At 40.2% G+C, this 19,826-nt stretch overlaps 1 protein-coding gene across 4 annotated transcripts in view; it reads right to left on the bottom strand.

The window, feature by feature from the left end:
- Positions 1–19,826, bottom strand: part of TUB (TUB bipartite transcription factor) — a 154,655-nt gene that overhangs the window by 12,216 nt on the left and 122,613 nt on the right. For all 4 annotated transcript variants that reach the window (XM_077321707.1, XM_077321703.1, XM_077321705.1 and 1 more), the window contains 6 exons: positions 14,993–15,157; positions 13,992–14,113; positions 12,452–12,643; positions 10,659–10,771; positions 8,427–8,541; positions 1,158–1,256 (listed from right to left, as the gene is read on the bottom strand). In XM_077321707.1, coding sequence (XP_077177822.1) covers positions 1,158–1,256; positions 8,427–8,541; positions 10,659–10,771; positions 12,452–12,643; positions 13,992–14,113; positions 14,993–15,157 — 806 coding nt within the window. The remainder of the gene's footprint in view (positions 1–1,157; positions 1,257–8,426; positions 8,542–10,658; positions 10,772–12,451; positions 12,644–13,991; positions 14,114–14,992; positions 15,158–19,826) is intronic.

The following is a 19,826-nucleotide window of genomic DNA, read 5'->3' as shown; positions in this document are numbered from 1 at the left end:
AGGCTTGGACAAGCTGCACCAGAACCAAGGCTTAGACAAGCTTTCACAGGTTCTTGACACCCATATCTCCACACCCATGCCCTCATTTGCTACTACACCACCACAACATCCCACACAACTCTCACATTCAACCCCATGCCCTTACAGACTGGACAACTCCTCCCATTCCTCTTCCCACTGCCAAGCTCTAGCGCCCGTTGTATTCTTGGATACAATGGGCTTTGCTCCTAGTAATATAAGAAAATAATACACTTAACTATCACCAACAGACCAAACCTCTGGAGCAGAGCAAAAGATTACAAAGTTTTTCTTTTAATGAAAACAGTCTTCTCCCCAGGACCCCCTTTCAGAGGACAGCTTTCCCTTTTATGTTTCCAGGAGCTGAAATGGGAGGAGCAGAGTAGGTTTATAAAGCTCAGCCTTTAACAGCAATAGTCTTTCCCCAAGGGTAAATTGGTCCTGTATGAATATAGTTTCTCTCTCCAAGGGACAAGACTCTCTGTACAACCTCCCACACAACACTCACATTCAATTCCATGCCCTTACAGACTGGACAACTCTTCACCTTCCTCTTCCCACTGCCATGCTCTAGCGCCCATTGTATTCTTGGAAACAACAGGCTTGGTCCCTAGTTAGTATTATAACCATAATTTTATAGTTGTGCTATAATTATCTTAAACAACACAATAGGAGGAAGTCTACAAAGTGAAAAACTTCACTATCACCACTGCTACTAATAAAAAAGAACAGGTAATTGAAACCGATTCATAAATCCGAGAACAAAAATGTAAAGGAAGCTTGGGTAACCTCAGTAGTTCTTTACTCCCCACATACAGCAGTCTGGCATGGCAGCTGCACTTCATTTTTAATATATTGCAACAAAATTGGAGTGAAAGAAGTTCAAAAAACAAGGAGAAACCCACAAGAATTAATTGTTCTGCCAACAGAATCCTCCATTAAAACTGAGTGAACAGGACAAAGCAATTCAAAACTAAATGGCACATCAGGAAGCTGTAGAACCTACAATTTAATCTTGATTGGATCACTTCACCATAGTTACTGTTGATAGACTAATGGTCTAATCCTGCAAGGATTTTCTTATATTCTTATGTTCTTATCATGTCATTCTGTTTAGGATTACACTGAAAGTGACTTACATTGCGTGGTCTGATAGAAACCCTTTCATGGTCCATACTCATTCCTGGGATGATGACGCTCATTTTGCGGGGACCTTTAAACCCCAAAACATTTGTCTCCTGTTTTTAAATAAATAAAAGAAACACTTTTAATATTGCATTAAATGAATTCTGAAATCAACGTATAAATAAATACCTTAACCTGCTACAAAATTATCCTATTTTCAACCAGCAATATGCAAGAATATTTAGGCTCAAAAAATCAAAAGCACATCTGAATATATAAATAAAATGGGAAGGGGTGGTGGGACAAGTTGGGACTCATTGCCTAACTGCCAATCAGGTAGGCTGTCCCATCCCTGATTGGCCATCCGTTCCAACACATAGCCAGATAGGATGTCCCACCCTGGCAGCATTCCCATCCAACTTCAGTTTACCTTTTGGTGTTTCTTGTGCCCCAGTGATCTTTCAGAGGACTATGGAAGGTATACTTCAAGGGATTCCTCATGTAGTATGGTCCCTTCCAACTCTATTATTCTATAATTCTTCTATTGGAAGAAGTATGGATGAAGTGCCAGCCTGTAATAAGCTAGGAAGCCAGCAGGAACTGGGCGGGAGGGCCCATTGGGGGGAAAGGCGAGAGGGAGCCCCTGCCAGTGCTTGCCCCCGCCCCAAGCAGCCCTAGCCGTGGCATCCCCAGACCTCAACGGGGTGTCAGGGGGGAGGAAGTGAGTGAGCCTTGCCCGCACTCCCACCACCGTGAGCAACCCTGACCAGGCCTCAGCAGGGTTGCCTAGAGTGGGGTGCGGGGAGGAATTGAGTCCCTGCCAGCACTCCTCCCCACCTCAAAAAGTCCGGCCATGGCCTCGCCAGGCCTCAGCGGGCCTGCCTGGGATGGGGTGGGGCTAGCACTCCTAGCTACCCTCTCCCCCCCCCCCCAAAAAAAAGAAGCTTGCTGAGCCGCAAGCTATTTGGACACTTTTGTGGCCGATTTGCTTGCGGCCTGGGAAGTTTCTTACTGGGGGGGGGCAGGGAGAGGGAGCCGCGGCCCAGTGCCAGTGCCTTCAGGGACCAGCACCAGGCTGCAGCTCAGTGGTGGGGACCACCGTGTTAAAGGACAATTATTTTCCCAACTATTAAAAATCCCTTTAAATTTGAAAGACCCAGGTCTACCAGGCATTATTTCTTGATGGTGGGTCTATCTATCTATCCCCATGGCCCTTCAAAGTTAGGACCAAACCAGTCACAGATTTACCTGGCCAGTATCAGCCATTCTGTTGTTTCTAAAACCAAATTAAAGTCATTTATCCTGGTTAAAATCCCTACTGCTAACATCAGAGGTAGCAGAACCCACTTCGCACCAGCCAAAAACAGGACAGCTGGTGGGAAGGCTACAATACCCCACAAGGCTTGGCTATAGGCATCTTCATCTCTCTCCCTTCATTTGTGGTAGCAAGAGGAAAGAGGAGCAACAAAGTAAGAGGTAAGATGGAGCCACCTTCCTCATCGTTCTGCTGGCAACTTGTATATGCATTCAGTTTGTATGCCAATAAAGGTCTTCTGAATCAGATTTCAATATGTTCAGTTCAGTACCTACTGATGATTTGTCCCTTTCCTAAGTCCCTTTCTTTGTAGGATCAAATAAACCCTAATTGATGGCCTTTTAGAGTTTGGTTAAGATCATTCTTTTCCTGAAGGCCTGGGGTTAGGTATATGAAACATCTCTACAGAGTTGATTAGAAAACTTGTCAAGAACAATCAAGGCTGTTGTTTTATTGTTTTCATCAATTGCACTAAAGCCAGATTTGAATGAGCTGTGTCCATAATCTGTCTTTATGGCCTATCTATGGCTAGATTTTTATGCTGAATTTTAATTAATCTTTTAATATTTGGGGTTTTGCATTTATATGAAGCTTATGTACATAAATGATTAAAGAATTGCACTCCACATGCTGATCTAAACTAAGCAAATAAAATCTCATATAAATGGTTAAGAGATCAACAAAGGAATGTGTTTACTACTCCAGGCTAATAGTTCTATTTCACACTACTTGTCCGAAGTATCTTTTTCCAAATACTTGCAACAGGGCTGCAGTTCTGATGCTGACCATTAGGTGCAGCTGCTGATTAATTAATGACCAGCTGCACTATTTCATTGGAATCACAAAAGGTTAAAAGGCATTCATGATCTTAGCTCTTTATTTAAATTAAATAAATGCTTCTTAAGGAAAGCCAAGGGTGAAAGCACAGGGCTATGAAATATCATGTATTTGAGGAAAGTTTCAAAATAACTATTTAGTTGTAGTGGATTCTGTTTGGAATTTCTCTCTAGATGTTCATATGAAAAAGTCTTCTGCTATCCAGTTACGCAACTCATCTGTTGAATATTCTCTGAGCTGGTTCCTGGTGCTGTTCATAAGACACATTTCAACAAAAAGTTATCTCCATGCATCCAATTGAATAATGCCAAAAGCCACCCACTAGTTACAATGTATTAGGAGTCTGTGGTTAAGACAGCTGAGCCAGTGTGATGTATTAGTTAAAATGCTGGCCTGGGACCTGGGACAACCAAGTTCCAGTTCCCTCTTGCCATGAAAAGCACCACATGGGCTTGGGACAATCATTCTTTAACAGTCTAACCTACCTCACAAGGTTATGGAAGTAGAGTTGCCAGGTCTATTGGTGCTGCTGGCAGGGGATGGGATGGAGAATTCCAGGAGTGACATGCCATACTGCACGTCACCTGCACATCAGTGATATCAGCATAACAGAGATGTTGGGAGTGGGACACTGACTTTTGGGCAAAATTCTATGTAGGATTTGCTTCTAACCATAGAATTTTGCCCAAAAACCAGAGTGGTACCCCCCCCCCCCCAAGGTGGATTGAGAACTGGTTGACAGATCACACCCAAAGGGTGCTTGTAAAGGGTTCATCAACTTCTTGGAGAGGAGTGATAACTGGAGTGCCTCAGGGATCATTCCTGGGCCGTGTTGTTCAACATATTTATAAATGATTTGAATTAAGGAATACAGTGGGTACTAATTAAATTTGCAGATTACACTAAACTGGGAGGGGTAGCAAACACACTAGTAGGCAGAATCAGAATACAAGATGATCTTGACAAGATAGAAACCTGAACTAAAATAAAATGAATTTCAATAATGATAAATGTACAGTTCTTCATTTAGGTAGGAAAAATCAAATGCATCACTACAGGGTGGGCGAGACTTGTCTTGGCAGTAGTATGTGTGAAAAGGATCTCGGAGTCTTAGTAGACCAGGTACTACTACTACTACTACTACTACTACTACTACTACTACTACTATTGTTATTGTTGTTATTATTATTATATTTGTTACCTTCCACTATTAGCCACCCATCTTGTGGCGGGTTACACAATTAAAAAAAAACACATAAATACAGTTAATCCCCAATAAAATACAAACCCTGGTGGCAAAAAACCTATCCTCCCACCCCCACAACAACTATCTCCCTCTCAGTGCACCATGGAGGGATTTTACGGATGCTAGCAGTCCACCACAAAGCGATGGACTGGCCTGGTGCAGTCTCTCCAGGAGGGGCCCATCTGATCTTCCATTCTCTAGCCTCAACCATAGACCCCATGGAAGAGCTCCATTTTACAGGCCCTGCAGAACACAGAGAGTGCTCTTCTGGGAGCTCATTCAACCAGGTTGGGAGCAGGACGAAAAAGGCCCTGGCCCTGGTTGAGGCCAGGCAAGCTTCCCAAGAGCCAGGGACCAGCAACAAGTTGGTACACACAGAGTGTAAAGCTCTTGGGGGGGGGGGCATAGGGCGAAAGGCAGGTATGTGGGGCCCAGACCACAAAGAAAGGTCAAAAACAGAACCTTAAACCTGATCTGGACTGCAACCGGTTACCAAGGCAGCTGCCTCAGCACATGCTGGATATGGGCCCTCCAAGATGTTCCTGTGAAGACCCTTCATTTTGCACCAGCTACAATTGCCAGGTCAGAGCCAAGGGCAGGCTCATGTAGAGTGAGTTACAGAAGTCAATTCTGGAGGTGACCATTACACGGATCACCATGGCCAAGTGTTCTGAAGAAAGGTAGGGCGCTAGTAGCCTCACTTGATGACCTGCGCCTCCATGGATAGTGAGGCATCCAGGATCACCCCCAAATTTCTGGCCAGGGGCATGATGTTCAGTTGTGTCCCAGCCAGAGTGGATATATATACTTCCTGACCCGCCCTCTTTCTTCCTAGCCATAGGACCTCCATCTTGGAGGGGTTGAGTTTCAGACGGCTCTGCTCAAGCCACCCAGCCATGGCATCGAAACATCTGGTGAATGGTTCTGGGAGGAGTCTGGGTGGCCGTCCACTATTGAACATGAGTCAACAATGTGACTTAGTAGCTAAAAAGGCAAATGGACTTTTGGGCTGAATTAAAAGGAGTAGTGTCCAGATCATGCGAGGTGATGTTGCCACTTTACTCTGATAAGACTTCACTTGGAATGCTGTGTTCAATTTTGGGCACCACAACTGAAGAAAGATGTAGAGAAACTGGAGTGTATCCGTAGGACGGCTATGAAGATGGTGAGGGGTTTGGAGACAAAGTCGTATGAGGAAAGGTTGAGAGAACTTTGTCTGTTTAGTCTAGAGAGAAAACGACTAAGATAACCATCTTCAAATACTTGAGGGGCTGTCATACATGAGATGAAACATAGTTGTTTTCTGTTGCACCAGAGGGGTGGAACAGAATCAATGGGTTTAAATTAATTCAAAAGAATTTTTGGCTAAACATCTGGAAGAAGTTCCTAATAGAACAGTTCCTCAGTGGGATAGTCATCCTCAGGAGGTGGTGAGTTCTCCTTCTCTGGACGTTTTTAAGCAGAGGCCTGATAGAAATGCTGACAGAAATGCTGATTTTATGAACTTAGGCAGATTGTGAATGGGTGGGCAGGAAGGGATGTGCTAGTGTTTGTCTCTTGTGGCCCTTCCTTGCATACCCAGGGAATTGCTGTGGGATGGTAGGTGAATTTCTTCCAGGCCAGGCTGGACTCTTGAGATATTTTTTTTGGGGGGGGGGATCACTTGGGCATGAAATTGGTGTCTCTATGGGTAGGCAGGTAGCTGTGAGTTACTGCATAATGCAGGGAGTTTAACTAGATGACCCTGAAGGTGCTTTCCAACTCTATGATTCTATGATTTTATGACCCAACGTGTTGACACCACTTTTGGGTGACATCAGTATATGGTGTTAAAATGTGGCATTATTCCAAGTTTTTTGAGGGGGAGTTGGTGGGGGGGGGTAGATGTATTCAGAAATGGGGGACCCCTCATCTAGACCAGTGGACCTGGCAACTCTACCTGGAGGATAAAACTGAAGATGGGAAGAATCCTTGGAGAAAAGGCAAGATTAAAATGTACTGAATAAACAAACAAACAAAAAATGAATGTACTAAATAAGCAAAGGTATTAGTAGGTGATCTGGGCATCAAATGCTCATTTCAGTATGTCATCTTTGCTCTAGGGAAATTCAGAATTTGAACACAAAGAGGGTCATGTGAGGATAAAGAATTCTTAGGAATATTGCTAGTGCCACGTCACCAAACGGTGCCTTTGTGCTACAGTTGTATGACTCATCCAACAACCTCCACTATCATTAACAAATTAATGCAGATGTTATTTGTCTTAGGGCCAGAATGAATGAATGGCCATAGTTACTGTTTTTTTCCAGTAGCACTCTATGCCTCTGATTTGACATACTGGACTCTGTATCCTGCTAAAACTGGAAGTCCAGCTAACCAATAATTATAGAAACAGATCCTTGCTTTTGTGCAATTTATTGACCCATACTTCATTTAAATGTTCTTTTTAAAAGTGCATTATGCCTAGAATCTACTTCTTATTGAACAACTATAGTCCTCTGACTATAGATTGTCTAAATTTTCTTTCATTTCCATGCATGAGATTGCTTTGGAAACAATAAAAGAAAATAATGAAGGCTTTTAGCAATGCTGGATGATAAATTAAAGGGAAACTGGATGCAGCTGAACTCCTTATGAACCCTGATATAGCAATACTGAACATATAGGAGAGCAAAGTTGTAATGGCCCATATATGCGCTGTCACTTAGAGATTTGTCAAACAAGGTAGTGCTGTTCTGGTTCAATGCAGCAGTATCTTTGCTGACAAACATCAGTATCCAATTCTGTTTTACGAGGGGAAATATTAGAAAGCAGGTGTGGAGAGTGGTATTTGTCATCATTCCTAGAAGTTGTTGTCATTTTCTTTTATGGTTTCCAAAGTGATCTCATGGTCCAATAAAAGAAAAATTTGACCGTCTACAGACAGAAAACTACAGCTGTCTGAAAGAGCAAACAATCTATAATAGTTTAGGAATCACTATCATAGATCAACTGTGTTAAACGGATTGAAATGTCAGTCCCTTAAAAATGTTCGGTAATCACCATCACAATGCATACTTGGCGTTTTCAGATTTGAATGTCTGTGATATTCTCAGGTAAAGGACTTCATTTTCTATGTATAGAAATAAGGGACAATATAGTTTCCCTTTGATGAGTTTCTTGAAACTATTCGATCATTTTTAAAAAGAGAATGATAATAGAAGTCATCTAGTTGAGCCTTCTTTGTTAAAGGATTTTTAGTGAACAAATTATTATAGCACATAAACCACATTATAGATCATAAAGTATAAAACTAATTTTCCCAAACTGCCACAGGCTTCAATAGCTGCTGAAATGCTACCCACACTCATGAGAATATCTGAACTGCCAGGACTAGATGAATGTTTCCTGAGGGAAAACAATTTCTACATGGAAAATATGCATAAATGATATATCAGAGAGGAAGCTAGATTGATTACTTATATTACAATAATCAACTTTTCTTGTGCAGGAGTGTCTACAGAGACGGTCATGCCATACAGTGTACAATCCAAAAGCAACTTCATTAGTTTAGGAGACTGGGTTCCCTCAATGAAGTTGGTCAAGATCTGGAAGCTTCCATCCTAACATGAAACCATTCCTTCACTCTGGGCATTCTGGCTGGAGTGGTGCTAATCAGACCACAGTTTATGCTTTCATCATTCAGATATTTAATATATCTTCAGATGTAGGGGAGCTGTAGAAATCTGGGATCATAGTCAGATCAGGCCCTGATTAGGATATATAGCAGACTTTTCAAATAACATAATTACTTTTATTACATTAAATTCATAAAGGCCTTGCAGGATAGCTATGCTTTGTATGCCAGTTTTTAAACAGAAGTATGTGCTTACAAAGTATACTTACATAACAAATGGCAGCTAGCTCCTGGCGTAAATTACTTGTCTCTAAACTCAATGTTGTTTTCATCGGGTTTACTCCATTATCATAAACTGTAAACTTAGTACCCATGAGGTTTGATCTATCAGAGAGAGGGAAAGCAAAACATTATTTTATTGCCCAATACAGGTTATGCTAACTTTGTCCCTTAACGATTGACACAGGTGGGTAGCCGTGTTGGTCTGAAGTAGCAGAACAAAATTTGAGTCCAAAGGCACCTTTGTTGTCTTAAAGGTACCTTTTTACTCAAATTTTGTTCACTACTATCACCAAATCTAAACATCCCACAAAATGCAAAAACACTTCTTAAAAACCCCGTAGCATGGAAATTCTGGAAGGCAGAAGTCCAGACTGGACCCCCATTTATTAAAAAATTCTGATAAAATTAGTTAAAACTCAGTTAAATCTAGTACTATTGAGACCAGAGAAACATTTAAAACAAAGGGGAGGGGGTCAACATAGAAAACAAATCAAATTGGCAAAAGGGTTGAGTAAATGAACTTTTGAAAATACATAGAAATTTTAAAATAACTGAAATAAATTTTAATCATCCATTAATTACAATAAAATAATTACCAACAAGCCACACACACCAAAAAAATGCTCTATTAAATGTAAATCTCTTTACCAGTATGGAAAATGACACATATTCAGTTGGACAAAGAATATGCTAAAACAAGAAAACACCAAATGTGATCTGATGACTTGTATTCATCACAAGGGGTTAGCTTGATACCACTGACAAAGGCAGTAGTCAGAACACATTTGGAGTTTAGTTGCTTTATCATATTCTTTAACCAACTAAGTATATGGAATTTGATTGCTCTTTTTGAATTCGTTTATCTGCCACATTAGTTAAGGGATTTATATCTAAACCATATTTTTTTACTGTCTGTGTTTGGCTTACTGGCAATTATTTTATTGTAATTAAATAATAATTAAAACTCATTTCTAGTTTTGTTTTTTAAATGTGTGTATGGGTATGTACGTATACACACACACACACACACACACACACACATACTGAGGTTTGTTTTCTTAGCCCTTTCGGCTATTTGATTCAGAAACTTTTACCCAGGATTAAAAGTTCTACAATTAATCACTATGTGACCAATTTATGCTACTGCTACTCCAAGGGGTTCTGAGTTGCAAATATGGGTTATTTCATTCTATTTTTTTAAACTTTATATATTATTTTTATTACAATAAAATATATGGAAATAAACATAATGAAATGGCTTATAATAATAAAATAAACATTTTCCCATTAAATAGACTTTATTCTCAATATAACACATCAGGACAGGTTGGGCTGAGAGATGGAGAAAATAACAGAAAATGAATTTAAACCTAGGCCCTATCATTCCAAGTCCAGTATTTCTCCATTACAACATAGCAGCTTTTCTACCCATCCTTGACATTCACCTTTCTAAAGCTCTTTAGAAGAAGGGATTGTTATCACTGTTTAACCATCTTCACTTATATAAACAAGAGGATAGCTAAAGCAATTTAAAGATAATTAATCTCAATTAAATGACACCTTGCAAACTTAAATAGACTCCGGGGAATGGTAGAGGACAGGAAGGCCTGGAGGATCACGATGGGTCGGACACGACTTCGCACATAACAACAACAACAAATGACACCTAAAGCTTCCCAAAGGATGTATGCAACATATGAAGGGACAGCAGATTAATATCAGGAGATCATCTGTATCCACATACAGGCAGATGAAGGACAATTATTGCTTCCTTTGTGAACTGCTGTATACTGGAATTTTCTTCAACAGCACAAACATATATAGGTTAGATCCAACCCTATATATCACTAGGTAAAGAGCCAGCTTGGTGTAGTGGTTAGGAGTGGGGACTTCTAATCTGGTGAGCCGGGTTCGATTCTGCACTCCCCTACTTGCAGCCAGCTGGGTGACCTTGGGTGACAGCACTGATAAAGCTGTTCTGACCGAGCAGTGATATCAGGGCTCTCTCAGCCTCACCTACCTCACAGGGTGTCTGTTGTGGGGAGAGGAAAGGGAAGGCGACTGTAAGCCGCTTTGAGCCTCCTTTGGATAGAGAAAAGTGGCATATAACCACCACCACCACCTCTTCTTCTTGGTATGATTTTACAATGCTTAAATATTCATAGGATTATTTTAGCATTTACCTGCTTAGCATATACTTTCAGTACTTAAATATTTACCTCAGTTTCCCAATGAAACTCTCTCCTCCTCGTGACAGATCTGTTGGGTCTATGGAAATGAGGTAATTTGATGTTTTGCTTTTCTTTCTCTTCCTTCCCGCTAACAGGAACACCTAAGGAATTGAGAAAACAGTACATTCTCTGAAGACTCTGATAGTCAGAAAACGTTGTGGTTTAATGTTAACAGCAAAAATGCAGAAGATCAGCAAGAGTTAGCAAAAATGAGTGAAAAAATCAGCAGAGGAAACAATGTGCTTATTTATTCAATCCATTATGTATGATTTAAATAATTTAACCTGATACACTTTGTTAAATGTTTAATTCCATCTTGAACAGTTCCCTTCAAGTGAAAGGAAAACAGATGCCAGTTCAGGTCACAAAGGTAGGGAGTCCAACTGCTAACCATTTAAAGATACCAAAAATACAATTTCCTAAACACAAAGAATCAACTAAAGCCATTTTGCTTTCCCCAAAACTTTAACTGACTAAAGCATTAATTTGGTCAACAAACCAACAAAGCCAAAAAAGAAAAAAGAAGAAAAAAGAAATCAAGCCTTAACTGCAAATTGTATATGATAATAATTAGGCATCGCACACATTACTGATGTTATACAGCTTGCAATTGGCTAGAATACACTACACTTAGGTGTATTTTTAATAATCTTGAACTTTAACTTGTCATACAACCTTAAATTAAGCACCCAAAACAAATTAGAAGGATTTATTTTGACAACATAATCTAAGATTCAAGTTAATACATTATTTTATATTTCTAATATATCAGAGCATGCAAATGACCAAATAAATATCACCCAGTACCCAGGATGCTCATTAGGACCCTCCTGAGAGTCCAGGGGAACAGTCTGAAAGAATGTCTACCTATGAGTCAAATGAGATTGGTGCTACCGAATCGAGATTCCACAGAGTAACCAGAATGTTCTGCAAGTGTTTGGACTGTTCAGGTTTATGATAGCTTATTTAATATGTTTGCTATAAGGATGGTGCCAGTATAATGTAGACTTGAGACTGCTGGACCTAGATCTAAGAGACTCAGATTCAAACCCCCGTTCAGCCATGGACGACCTTGGGCCAGTCAGTCTCAGCCCATCTAGCCCACCACACAGAATTGGGAAGAGTGAATAAGAATATACATTATTATTGTTACTGTTGTATCATTAGCAATAAAAACAAGAAAAATAGTGATATAAGAGGCCACCATTCACTCAAGGCATATATTTATTCATTGAATGTTGCTTGAGGAGAGATTTAGGGTTTGCTATTTTATTTTTGCTTTACCAAAATGTCTTTAATTATTATTATAAGCTGTCTTGAATCACAAGGAAAGGTGGGAAACAAATGTTTTAATAAAGGTTGGAATAACAAACACATGAAGCTGCCTTATATTTGGTCTGCTAGTTCTGCTAGTCCCAGGTGAAGGTCTTTTACATCATCTATTACCTGATCTTTAATTTCAGATGCCATGTATTGAACCAGGGAACTTCTGCATGCCAAGCAGATGCTCTACCACTGAGTCATGGTCCTTTCCCTTGGACTGAGCAACCAAACCTTTTTGATCAAATACATTATTAATAATGTCCCTTGTGGTACTCTAGTACAGGACGATGGGAAATTTCAACCAGTGCTTGCAAAACACAATGTACTCTAATTTTTGTATTAATATATTAGAAATATTCAAGGAGGAGAACCCAGTAGAGCATAAATTCCCAGTTCCTGCATTGTTGCAGATGCTTTTCTGCTATCTCATAGGAAATCAACAAAATGTGGTTTGTGACCTTTTTACCATCCTCCCTTTCCAAATGGAGATAGTAAGTAGGGTACATTCCACGGTCCATTCCCTTCTTGTCTCTTGTGATTCGGCATTTGACAGTAACACCCTGAGGAGCAGGTCTCACAGCAAATTCCTCCAGGTCATCGACGTCTATTACAGGGCTGTTTGTTGAAGGGCTGGGTCCTGCAGCTGTCTCCTAGAAGAGAAAGAAATACAGAATCACGGAATCATAGAGTTGGAAGGGGCCATACAGGCCATCTAGTCCAACCCCCTGCTCAACGCAGGATCAGCCCAAAGCATCCTAAAGCATCCAAGAAAAGTGTGTATCCAACCTTTGCTTGAAGACTGCACTGAGGGGGAGCTCACCACCTCCTTAGGCAGCCTATTCCACTGCTGAACGACTCTGACTGTGGAAATTTTTTTCCTGATATCTAGCCTATATTGTTGTACTTGTAGTTTAATTCCATTACTGCGCGTCCTTTCCTCTGCAGCCAACAGAAACAGCATCCTGCCCTCCTCCAAGTGACAACCTTTCAAATACTTAAAGAGGGCCATCATGTCCCCTCTCAACCTCCTTTTCTCCAGGCTGAACATTCCCAAGTCCCTCAACCTATCTTCTCTTACTGCCATGTACTTAAAGTACCGCTGTACTTAAAGTACTGAAATAATTTTGAAGTTCAACATAGTCTATATGAAGTCAATGGGCTTAAAAAAGGAAAGTGTTCTGCACGTGGTTAGGGTAGTTCAGAAGGGGGGGAGCCAAGCCTCTTTCTTTCTTTTCTTGAAGGGAGGGGGGAGAGGAGCCAAGCAGGGAGCCTCTTTCTCTTCTTGGAGGGGGTGGGGGAGAGGATTGAAAAAGGCAGAGGAGGGAGAAAAAATCCAGGACCAACAGAAGTTGAGAGAAATTAGGGGCTTCTCCTTTAAGGCAACTTTGTCACATGACCACCTGTGGCCAATCACGGGTCCTCTACCATCTTAGAGTGCTTTTAATGCTCAATATTTAACGGCTGTTTTGAGTCTGGGCTCTCCTCCTCTACCACGGAGGAGAGCCCAGATTCAAAACAGCCGTTAAGTATTGAGCATTAAAAGCACTCTAAGATATCGCACAATAAAGGTAGGGTCACTCCGGATCAATCCTTCTTGCTGCAGAAGGAAATTTTAAATTGCCCCAAATCCGAATGGAAATCGCATTCTGTGTAGAGGGCAGGGACTGAATTGATCTGGGGTTGGAATAAAAGCTCCGTGCAGTTTACACCTAGGAAAGCCATCTCCACTCCACCCTCACATCTATAGGAGAGGAATCACTGCACTACTGATGCAAGGATCAGAGCTACTGCTAAGATTTAAACTGCCTACCTGGCTGTATGATTAGAGCAAGAAAAGAAATGATGCTTCCAAGTTACAGCAAAGCAAAGTAAAATAGGATATCATTAAGTGCTTCCTTGCTGTAAAATTAGCTGGGTAATCCACGGGGAGGTCTTAAACTCTAAGGAATTCAGGTGAACCAGATGGCCCATGAGGCATGATCCTTCAAGACTTTTCACCTTGTTTGATTTCTTGCTTGTTGCAGAACCTGGCCGGGTGTTACTGTTTAACTGGGAGGAACATGAACTGTCCTCATCCTCCTCATCCTCTTCCTCATCAAAATTCATGCTGCTTGAAATACCTAAGAAATACACAATGACAGAAAAAATATGACTACTACAAAAATGGTCTGCAGTGATAATTCTTAGTCTGAATTCAGAATTTGTTTGCTATATCTACCATTCTTCCATCTCCTTTTTTTTAAAGAAGCAGCACAACCCTGACACCCAATTTCTAGGTACGAGATGAAAACGTTCTTCATGCCCAGCTGAGGTATCTTTCAGCCCACCACTATTAAGCAGAATTCTGGTTTAGCAAGATTATTGGTCCAAACCAGCATGGTGGTTCTTAATTTCACACCTAACGGTAGCATTTCCATCTTATGTTTCATCTCTAAAATGGATGCAAATAATGAAAAATGGGCCATTGCTCCCCAACATTTCTACAGCATTTCTACATATCCTCAAGTTCACACTGAAAAGTCCCCCGAAGGCCTTTGTTTTATCCTCTGGAGACACAATCTGGAATACTACTCTAATTGCTGAGCAAAAGATATGATGTATTTGTATTTCAGAATTAGTGCAGTGTTGTTTCCACCTGCAAATCCCAGAAAGGATGAAAGATCAAGTGCTCCAGCCCTTTCCCCAACTCTGCTTTAATTTGCACTTGTCACCCTATCATGCCTGGACAAAGTGAGGGCTAGGGCTAGGCTTGCTTTCCTAAACCTTGTCCTGTGACTTCCATTTGTTTAGGGGGGGATGGGGATGACTTTTGCAGATTGCTCCTAGAACTACAGCCTTCCATGCTAACCTTGAGGTTTCCCTGACTATGAGAAACAGCTTTTCAAAAGGCACGGGTTCTGTTTCAGGAACAAGTTATGAATGGGGCTCCAGTTCACAGTCACGTTAACTAAGTTGTAATCACACATGTAAGTGTTACCCAAGTTTCAACACACCCTTACCTTTTTTCTGCATTGTTACTCGGAGGTCCTGTTTATTTTGTTGCTGATTGCTAGCCAATGTTTCACCCTCATCCTCATCTTGGCAAGCCTCTCCAACAGTAAGAATCTGAACCTGGCTCCCTACTTCCTGTACATCGTCCTGAAAAGCAGCTGGACCATCAATTCCTATCAGGTGGCAAGAATAAAGAACTTAGTTAAAGGTAAAGGTAAAGGTATCCCCTGTGCTAGCACCGAGTCATGTCTGACCCTTGGGGTGACGGCCTCTAGCGTTTTCTTGGCAGACTCAATACGGGGTGGTTTGCCATTCCCTTCCCCAGTCATTACTGTTTTAACCCCCAGCAAGCTGGGTACTCATTTTACTGACCTCGGAAGGATGAAAGACTGAGTCAACCTTGAGCAAGCTGCTGGGATCTAACTCCCAGCCTCATGGTCAGAGCTTCAGACTGCATGTTGGCTGCATTACCACCCTGCACCACAAGAGGCTCTTAATAAAAAGAACTTGGTTAGCATCAAGCAAATGAGGAGCTTTCTTCAGCTACATCTATGAAGTCACACCTTTTAACCATGAACATACACATGAAGCTGCCTTATACTGCATCAGACCATTGGTCCACCAAGTACTCAGCTTGGCAGCAGCTCTCCAGGATCTCAGGAAAAGGTCTTTCACAAGACCAATAGCCCAATCCTTTTAACTGGAGCCACAACCCCTCCCACAGCCATTTTCATTTTGATAAGTAAAATAGCTTTCAAGTAAAATGTGCAATTTAGTCATAAGGGCTTGATTCCTGAGTCTTCACAAGCCTGTGATTTAGAAGTGCACTAACTTCAGGGACACAGGATTTCATTTATTCTGTTGCCTTAAAAATGAGGAAAGCAATCACTATCACCATGACTATTCCTCAAACACTGTAGCAGCATTCTAGCCAAGGGCTAGTGCTACCACCTGAGTCCCAGGAGAGCCTGAAGCAGTAGGAGGTAGACAGGGTAAGAAATTTCTCCACTTGCTTTTCTTTCCATGTGGAGAAAAAAAAGAGATGGATCTGTCCTATAAAAATCAACTAGTTATATTGGTATGAGTTTGATAATATGTTTCCTATTCCATAAGGTTCACAACAAACTAATGCAATGAGAATTGTAAACTATTATTAATGTCCATCTGAAAAGAAGGAGTCCAGCAATTTCTGCAGCTGGTTTAGCATTATGCAGCAATTTTCTATACATGCTGAAGCAGCCAACACATCTCCCACTGTGATTACAATGTAACATGATATGGTATTAAACCATATCATGCTCAATGAAAGAGGTACTTTTGTACTTTAAGGAGGCAAAGAGAAAATTGTTGAACATACAATAGTCTAATTAGAAACCACTTGAAATGAAGGGGACTTACAATTTTTAAAAAATACTGTATCCAGTATAACATAAAAGATTTAGACTGAGCCTATTCATCAAATGTATCATAAACTGATACAACATCAGACTGACATTTAGCACCGCAAATCAATCTAGAGTGGGATATCTTAATTTAATTTTTTTTAAGCTTGATATAAAATAGTTATTTATAAAAGTTCTTTAAACTTGCCATGATGTCAATGGTTGATGCAACTGATTTTTGTGCACCTCTAGATATTTTCAACTTTTTTCTGGCTAACATCCTTTTTCTGGTTCATATTCTGCCAAACATTCACCAGTAGACCAGGGTTCTTATCCTAACCAGTGTGGCAAAAATCTATTGCCGTATATTATAATGTTTCAGAACTCCAGTTTAAAATATTATCTTGGCAAGATCTGAGCACATGAAGAATCCATGAAGTAATCCCTCTTTGTGGATAATTTACTGCAAGGGAAAATGGCTGCTGCCTGCTCAGCCAAAAAGTAGAGAAGTCAGCTTCAGCTGCAGCATGGGCTGTAACAGCTGCATGGGTGAGGGATCCTGAGAGTGATGAGTAGATAAGACTGTGGGAAAAAGACTTTTTGAGTGAGTGCATTTATTTTTAAAGCACTTGCAGGGGGGGGGTGTGAATGGAATTTCCACATGATAATGACAGAACATTGGAAAACAATGTGCCTTAAGTATACAGCTGCTTCCACTGTCCAGTTAAGACTTCAAAAATACCCGCTTCAACTTAATGGATATAGCACCCATTGTTCTTATTTCTATAATATTTATTACATTCAAAAGCCTAGTGTATGCAGTACAGTTACATCTGCACATTAGAATTCTAAAGCATTACTAAAAACCCTGCATAATTTCCATCCCTAATGAAAACTTGGCAGCAAAATGCTTCAAAGAAACACTGGAGAGCTAATTAAAAAGAATGATAGTTTAGTAGTAAAAGGTGGCATCTTTTTTTTTTAATCTTGCTTTTACTTAGCGCTGACAAAAAAGGCAGCAAAAAGACTTTTATCCAATCCAAATTCATCTCTGTTACCTATATCCACATTTGAAAACTGAATACAGTAAATAGTCAGATACAGTTTTAGACTCCTTGATTATCTAATCTATTCCAGTGACAATAAAGCTTGTCTGTATTTATCAGACTTTATCCCATCCTCCCTCCAAGGGGTTCAGGCTAGTATGTATGGTTCTGTCCTTCCAATTTTATTCTCACAATGACCCACTGAGGTTGACTGACAACTGTGGAGAAACATCAACTGGCCTCCAACTACACGGACATCCCGCCTTGAAACCGCAAACCAATATGCTGCAGAATGAACCAATTGGTTAATCAGCTGGCATGATTGCTTTAATGGTTTTTAATATTATGCTAAGTGAAATTATTGATAAAATTTATCTACATTATGTATGTTTTATAGATTTTAAATACTGGAAACCACCCTGTACTGGCTCGCTGTGAAGGGCATTATCTAAATAGCTAAATAAATAAAAATCAATTAAATAAATTAGTCCCACTGAGAGTGAAAAGTGTCATCCAGTGTGCTAGATTGGGATTTAAACCTGGGCCTCACCGGTGTCAGTCTCAATACCCCTCTCAAATTTTAGATAGCCTTTGTTTCTGATCATACTGTCCGTGTTGCATATATTGCAATATCCTCCAGCTCAAGGAGCCTCCTCCAGCTTCTCTGTTGGAAGAAGGAAGGCTCCTTAGGCAGAAGGCTCTCTCACAACTGATCTGATTTGCCATTAGTTTAGACAAATAATCAAAAGCCTGGACCCACAATGCCATTGAACAGATACATATAGTTACAGAAGGTTAATGTGTAAATTTGGAAATAAATATTTGAATGAATGACAGGGTGTACTAGTCTGGTTATATACACGTTGAGTTGAGAACTACTGCATAACAAAACCTCACTCAGGTTTTATGTCTTTTTGATAGTTTCCTTTAATACTACAAAATGTAAATTTATAATTGTACAGAAAAATGGCCACAGTTTGCTTAGTTAAAATTTAAGTAGTTTAAAAGGGTTTTTTTTCTTGTTGTATGAGTTTTGTCATTCTCTGTTCTTTCCTGTTTTAAATTTTAAGGACTTACTAACACAGAAAAAGAACTTATTTCAGAATCATAATCACCACAGTCAACTTATTCAGGGACTGAAGGGCAATTTAATGTGCCATTTTATCCCCATGAATAACTGGATTTGAAAGACACAAGTGCACATTTAATCAGCCATTGAGCAGAAATGTCATTATAATCAAACAGTGCAGACATGATAATGTTTGTGGTTGAAAATGATTGCAAATGCCATTTTCAAGCTGACAGAAATGGATGCCTAAAAAATAAATAAGAAATCAGGATTACTATTATATGATCATTACGAGGTCAGAATGACCCTTCTTTAAATCTGCTAAATGATAGTTGTTATGCACTGCACAAAAAGAGAATTGCTATACACTGGCCTCTAGAACATGGAAAGAGCAATCATCCTGCACAAATTAGCAACATCTAGCAGCCGTTTGTTTTTCGTTTTATAAAAGTACAGCTTCATTAAGCTTAATATTTCCCCAATGCTCATCTCTCTCAGATTGATCTGATCTCAGCTTTAAAATCCTGGTACCTCTCAGAAAAGCATTACACATCTAAGGTCCTGAATTCAGTTATTTCAACAATAATCCTGAGTACTGCTCATGTATAATTCAATTGTTTTTCATGCTGAATTAGCAAATTATTCACAAAAGGGAACAGCCATGCTATGAAATGGGAGTTTTTCAACCACAAAATGCAGGAAAAACATTTAGAAATGTGCTGCTTTAGTGTGCAGTAAATTGCTTTTAAGGTACTCCACTGGGTTCAAGCTAATAGAGACTATAGTGTTTATGAAAATAAATTCTGTGTTCTGTTTATTTTCAGCCACGAGAATTCTGCTGATTCCAAAACTTACAATATTATGCATTTCCATAATACAAAAGCACAAATTGTGCCAAGATAGCTAGCTCGCATTCAATTACTATATCCCAGGCAACTATTGTAAGATAGGATCACAAAACAATGTCTGTTCATCTACATGCAGATGTTAAGTTGGACCTTCCTAATTGCTAGAGTAAAAAGTTGTCAGCAGCCCATTGTGTCCCTTGAAAAGGCGCTGAGAGCAAGGGAATTCTTGTAAACAAATGCTATCTGGCATAGAGGATTAGGAACCAAGAGGCACTACATGCTCCCTCACATGCCCCTGACCCTTAGAATCTGCTCCTGGAAGTGACAAGGTGCTGCCGGAGGAAAGGGAGGGTGTGGTGGACCTGTCTCCTCAATCCTTTCTGCGCATAGATTGTAGGCTCCATCTCTTAATGTTTGCAGTTAGCATGCCTCCACAGTGAGGTCATTTTGAACAGTATCAGCTTGGAGAGAACACTATACCGTATGCCATTGACTTT

The sequence above is a fragment of the Paroedura picta genome, chromosome 2, assembly GCF_049243985.1.
Source record: "Paroedura picta isolate Pp20150507F chromosome 2, Ppicta_v3.0, whole genome shotgun sequence".
Classification (NCBI taxonomy): Eukaryota; Metazoa; Chordata; class Lepidosauria; order Squamata; family Gekkonidae; genus Paroedura; species Paroedura picta.
The sequence above is the reverse complement of the archived record's forward strand: the minus strand, read 5'-3'. Positions and strand labels throughout refer to the sequence as shown.